We start from the raw sequence: 6,063 nt of genomic DNA on the forward strand, positions 1-6,063 counted from the left end.
CGGTCAGCTCAGCACCCCACTCTGCTCCTGGGTTCTCCTCTATGGAGTCCCTCCCTCCTCTTTTGCCTATTGGAACTGGGGTGGGGCTTCTGGGTGGCTGAGCCCCGCCCCCCATCCAATCACAGTGCCTCCTCCCGGAGGCTGGGCCGAAGGGCTGCCCTCCAAGCTGCTAGCCCTGTTAGTAGGCTCCCAGCTGGGGATGATGCGCTGCTGCTGCTGCTGCTGCTGCTGCTGCTGCTATCACCACCAGCAACCGCCCTGTGCGCTAGGGCTGTTGCTGTTGCTGCTGCTGTCGCCCCTCGGTGAGTGCCCGGACCCAGACCCTCCACACGCCCTCCCCACAGGCTGGGTGTAGGTTGTGTGGTAGCGGAGGCACAGCCTGCGCTGAGTGCCGAGAGCCAGGGTGGAGAGGTGAAAGGGCTCCAGGGAGGGAAGAATGTGATCCAGTGACTGAAGGTTGTAAAGTGAGGGGTGTGAACTGAACCCTATTTTCAGAGGGAAGAACCTCAAATTCCACAGTCTGATAAGCAGAGGTTTGACCTCTTGCAGGACTCCCAGACCAACCCTGGGATCTCTTGAGGTTCTCTCCTAGGGTCGGGCCTGGATCTCAACCCCTTCTATCCTGACCCATTGGGAAACACCTGTGTTCAGGGAGGTGTCTAGGCTGCAGAGAAACTGGCTTTTGCCAGGGGCCCTGTCCCCCTTACCCATGTCCATGCTCCTTCAATTGGACCGTTCTCACCTGACCTGGGGCCCAGAACTCAGAGAAAGTCAACCCCTGGGATGAGACTTCTTCCCCCATGCCCACCTATCCTGTCTGGGTCATCCTAGAAGTGGGTGGTGGCAGGTGGTCCCCAGGTGTGCCCCTTGGTTCCCTGGGGTGCCCCTTTCACGCTGAGTCATGTCCCCAGAAAGCTCCCTGGTAAACAAGCCTCTGGGGGTTGGGGGGTTGAGGGTGCACTGCCTCATCCTATCAATTAGTCTCCACCCCCACCCGCAGTCCCTGTATTTCCCCTGGCAGCAGCAGCTGCAGCGGGCGCAGGCCGCTGCGACACCATATACCAGGGCTTTGCTGAGTGTCTCGTCCGCTTGGGAGACAGCATGGGCCACGGAGGCGAACTGGAGACCATCTGCAGGTATGAGCGGGTGTGAGGGCAACATCACCCTTGGGATCCGAGCCTTTTCCCTTCCATCCCAAAGCCCCCCTGCCCCACCTAATTCCCCTAACCCCATACCCTTAACAGGTCTTGGAATGACTTCCACACCTGTGCCTCGCGAGTCCTATTGGGCTGCCCAGAGGAGGCAGCTGCCGTGTGGGAGTCACTACAGCAAGAAGCTCGCCGGGCCCCACACCCAGATAACTTGCACACTCTCTGTGGCACCCCTGTGCGCCTTCAGGAGCGCGGGGTGGGCCCAGAGACCAACCAGGAAACCCTGCGGGCGACAGCGCCAGCGCCCACCCTGGCGCCCACTCCCCTGCTGCTGGCAGCTGCTCTGGCGCTGGCCTGCCTCCTGGGGCCCCTGGCCTAGCCAGTCCAGATGGGTAGTGATGCCCCCGCCTCCAGCCTTGCTCTGGTGGCTGCCGTCAGCCTCCTCAGAGCACACTTGGCTTTCATTAAAGGTATTTATATTTGTACTAAGTTCCTTCCTTTCTTTCTGCTGAGGCCTGCTTGGCTGGGGTTGAGGCCTCCAGAAACTGATCCCCAAGATGACATGGGCGGAGCTGAAGGCCGCCACAGGGGACTCAGTCTTTCTCCTCACAAACACTCATTTCCCAGGGGCAGGGCAGAGCTTTCCACTGCCAGCAGGTTCTAAGAGTTCTGTCCGGGAATGTCTCTCTCTCTCTCTGTTCTCCCAGGCTGGCACTCCTACCTTCCTGGCCCTCCCGTGCTGGCCTGTAGGGGCCTTGTGAGGTGGTGGAGCGTCCCCATCCCCACCCCCAGCCAGTCCACCCCTCTCCCAGCTTCCAGGCTCCTGACCATCTCACCTCATGCTCCCCCTGCTGAACTACCCCCTTAGCCTTCAAGACACAGCTCAGATTAAGTACCCTTTCCTCTCCTTCTCTGGGGTCATGGTTCATCTGAGGGGAGCCTGTTCCAGAAGACGGGGAACCCCCTGTTGGAGTCGACGTTGGAGTCTCTGAGGTGACCGGGAGCGGCAGAAACTGGGTCACAATGAGGGTCCTTCTGTCCTCTGCTCTGCACAAGCTTGTTCTCTGAGAAGAGGTGTGCTGCATGAGGTCAGAGAAATCCCGGAGGACTTTCTAGAAGCACAGATGAATGTGCCATGTGTGAGGAGCCCCTGTTCCTCATGGTGGAGAAGAAGAGTGAGAATCAGCATGAGCAGAATCCTGAGGGAAGAAGAAGGCCTCGGAGAGGGAGCGACCCTCTACCATCCCTGCCAGGACCCTCCACCAAGTTCACCCCCACACGACTTGAGTGAACACTGCCATGGCCTGCTCACTGGCTTCCACTCTCACTCCCTCTACTTTATTCTCCACTGAAAAACTGATTCCGATATTAAACTCTTTTTCATTGTCTGCAAGGCCCTATGTAAGTCAGCTGTGTGTCTATGTAGGATGGTTTATTCAGTCTACTGAGTAACTCCCACTCTATAGTAGCACAGAGGAATGGTCTGCCTGCTCAGTCCTTGGGGTAAGGGGAGGTTTCAGAGAAGGAGCATGATAGAGAGTGATAGATGGTAAAGATGCCAGAGTGACAAATGGTGGAAGAGAAGTGGGGCTGAGTTGGAAAGGGCTTTACAAGAGGGGCCCAAGGAATCAGCTGGGAGGGGAGGACGGGTGGGAGTCCAGAACTTGTCAGGCCAGGTTTGCACTAAAGCGCGTGCTGGGGGGTTGTTGGCCCTAGGACAGAATCAGGCCTGGTAGGACCCTTGCTTAGGCTCCAGGGTGACAGGAGCCTCCAGAGACCTCCACTCTACTTCATCCAGAGGAGTCCTACTTCAGCAAGGCTTCCCAAACACCCTGTCATTCCAGTTAGCTAGTTCAGTTCCGTTTAGTTCAGTCTTTCAGTCGTGTCTGACTCTTTGCGACCCCGTGAATCGCAGCACGCCAGCCCTCCCTGTCCATCACCATCTCCCGGAGTTAGCTAAGATGCCTCAATTAACTCACTCTGCCCTGTCTTTGCTCCTGTACTTCCTTCACCTGTACTTTTATCCCTGCTTTGCCCTCCCAACCATCTTACCCATCTTCTCACCTAAAGGAGAAAGTTCAAGTCAAAAAAACCCAGAATCACCCCTGCTGACCACCAGTATCTTCTGGAGGGAAACGCCGGACTTTTCTTCCTCTGGATCTTTATACATGTATTCTCTGTGCTCAGAATACCCTTCCTTATTTTCTCCTGGCAAACTCCTACTTCTTGTTCAGTATTCCCTCCTCCCTATCCCTGAATCCAGGCTGAATCAGAAGCCTTCTTCAGGTCCACACAGCTTCCAGGCTTTCTTCTGTCTCAGTATTGATAGCACTGGCTCACTGGCTTGTTACTGTCTGGGTCTAGGTCAGAATCCCCCACCGTGGATTCATCAAGGGTCCTCTTTGTGTCTCCAGCACCCAACATAGGGGTGGGTATAAAGAATGCACTTGTGGGAGTGTGTAGAATGAAAAACAGAATCGCTAAAACCTGCATAGGAAATGTTACAGTCAGCAAGAGCTTGGCCTAAGAATGACTTCAGTATGGAGGGTATGTCTTCTTTGGGCTATTAACCTGAGCATACTATTGGGATGGATGGTGCTGGGGCTCCAAACCCCCAAAATCTTCCCAGAGCTACTCGAGGTGGGTGGCCAGGAGCAGCCTGCTTCCAGGAGCAGGGGCTCTGTAGTGTTAGCCAGCCATCAAGGGGATTACCATCCTCATGCTGTGACCTAATTTCCCCTGGTTTTTGCTCCCTAAATCCCTTCTCTTCCCTGGAATTGAGTGACCTGGAGTGTATGCATGGGGTTGGGGGTGGGGACAGAATCTGCTCTCTGGCCAGGGGCTTAAGAGCTTTGTGTGTTTTATCCCAGAGCTAGAGGGAAAGGGTGGGCTGATGGCCAACTGGACTGGGTCCTAGACACAGCTGCTCAGGGCAGAGGATCATGGTAATGGTGCTTCTCACATTTGCAGCTCTGCAGACATGGAATAGCTATTGTTCAGGGGAAAATCTGGGGGCTAGATATCCTGAGCCCAGTCCCTCTTGCATTAACATACCTCTTTATCTCAGGGCTCTGGAGTTCTTCACCAGAGCCCAGCACCTGCCCATAGCTTGCTCAATAAATATCTGTTGAATTAATTTGCTGAATTTCTGTAAAATAGAGGTGTGGATTTCTAAACCCCATCAACCTTGGAATTCTATATTATTTTCTAACCTCACAATAACTGTGGGGGGGTCAGGATTTTTATCCCCATTATACAAATAAGAAACATGAGGCTAGAGCTTCCCCTGGTAGTTCAGGGGTTGGGAATCTACCTGCCAATGCAGAGGACACAGGTTCAATTGTTGGTCCAGGAGGATCCCACATATCACCGGGCCACAACTACTGAGCCTGCATGCCTAAGAGCCTTTGCTCTGCAACAAGAGAAACCACGGCAGTAAGAAGCCTGTACACCACAACAAAGAATAGCCCCCATTTGCTAGAGAAAGCCCAAGCAACAAAACCCCAGTTCAGGCTAAATAAATAAATCTTTTAAAAAGGAAAACAAACAAACCAACATGGGGCTTAGGGAGGGGAAGATATCGTCCTTAAGTTCATGCAACTGTGGAAGTGTCAGAGCTGGGATATAATTCCGTTTGGCCCCTAAGTTCATTCCTTGAAGCATCACACTAGACATATGGAGATAATTTTTAAAGTTTATTTACTTATATTTTTTTGGCCAAGCAGCTTGCAGGGAATCTTAGTTCCCCATCCAGGTATCAAACCTGTGCCCCCTGCAGTGAAAATACAGAGTCTTTACCACTGGACCACCAGGGGAAGTCCCTAAAAGTTATATTTTTTAATCTTTTATGAAGCCCAGTACATAAAACAGACCATGATGTTTTATGGTGTTAATATATGTTCAGGTTTAAAGTATAAGATTAACTTATACAGTCAAAGACAATTCCATGTATGAAATAAGGGTTAAATAAAAATTTTAATAAACAGACAGAAATGAGGAAGATGTATGGAGATTACATTCCCTTCAATACTTGAAAGTAGTCGTGGCCGAGTGGTTAAGGCGATGGACTAGAAATCCATTGGGGTTTCCCCGCCCAGGTTCAAATCCTGCCGACTACGGTATGTTTCCCTTATGATGATTCCTGTTGGGGCATAGCCAGTTTAGAAGAATGCTATTGCCTTGGTCTTTCCCAATCTTGCTCTTTATGGTTGCTCGGTGAAAAGCTCCACATTGCACACCAACAATAATGCTAAAAATACTATTTTAAAAGGGGGTAAAAAACACTTTATTGAGACATCTATTAACATTTTGTGATCTCTACCCCCAATTGGGCTGATTGTAAAGTAGATAATTCTAATCCTATAGAATCGTTAATGGTAACATTTTTTTTTCTTTAATCTACTTGCTTTGCAGGATATATCAATACTTAAATTCAGTCAAAATAACATTTAAAACGGACAAAAATACTGTTACTCTGTAGTTGGCCCCAAACTAATTTCACCGATTCTCAAGTTAACTACTTCCAACTCCGCTGTGATGGAGGTCAAATTCAACACATCTGAGTGCCTGAATTTTAGCGGCAGTTTAAAAAAGTATAGATTTCTTAATTACATTTAGACCGATCCTTTGCGAAGTTCCAGAGACACTTCCAGAAACCTCTTAAAATGCACTACCTCCCCAACCTCGCACTATAATGCGCCCTCCACGTCAACCAGGATCTTGGAACTTTCCCCATACTACCCACGGTGCCTGCCCATACCTAGGGTCGAGACACCTGGAGATACAGAGACACTCCCTCCGGGAAATGAGAACTACCCCGTACTTAAGACGTTGATTGGCAGGACAGGCTTGGAGCGCAACCAACCGCGTAGCCGGCTCTACCGAGCCCGCCTCCGCCCCGCCCCGTGGGTGG

At 51.5% G+C, this 6,063-nt stretch overlaps 1 protein-coding gene and 1 non-coding gene across 2 annotated transcripts; both read left to right on the forward strand.

Annotated features, from left to right (window-relative positions):
- Window positions 1–180: 180 nt before the first annotated feature.
- On the forward strand, window positions 181–2,544 carry NRN1L (neuritin 1 like). The gene is made up of 3 exons (XM_042231824.2): window positions 181–302; window positions 1,022–1,136; window positions 1,245–2,544. The coding sequence occupies exons 1-3, from the start codon at window positions 200–202 to the stop codon at window positions 1,528–1,530; spliced, it is 504 nt and encodes a 167-aa protein (XP_042087758.1). The 5' UTR covers window positions 181–199; the 3' UTR covers window positions 1,531–2,544.
- Window positions 2,545–5,187: 2,643 nt separating this feature from the next.
- On the forward strand, window positions 5,188–5,269 carry TRNAS-AGA (transfer RNA serine (anticodon AGA)). The gene has a single exon. It is a non-coding gene; the product is annotated as a tRNA-Ser (tRNA).
- Window positions 5,270–6,063: the final 794 nt, after the last annotated feature.

This window comes from Ovis aries, chromosome 14 (assembly GCF_016772045.2).
Source record: "Ovis aries strain OAR_USU_Benz2616 breed Rambouillet chromosome 14, ARS-UI_Ramb_v3.0, whole genome shotgun sequence".
Lineage (NCBI taxonomy): Eukaryota > Metazoa > Chordata > Mammalia > Artiodactyla > Bovidae > Ovis > Ovis aries.

Excerpts from the sequence above, each read along its gene's own strand:
- NRN1L (XM_042231824.2), top strand. The coding sequence starts at position 200 with ATGATGCGCTGCTGCTGCTGCTGCTGCTGCTGCTGCTGCTATCACCAC. Across the intron at positions 303-1,021 it reads GCTGCTGCTGTCGCCCCTCG|CAGCAGCTGCAGCGGGCGCA; the intron begins GTGAGTGCCCGG and ends TTCCCCTGGCAG. Across the intron at positions 1,137-1,244 it reads GAACTGGAGACCATCTGCAG|GTCTTGGAATGACTTCCACA; the intron begins GTATGAGCGGGT and ends TACCCTTAACAG.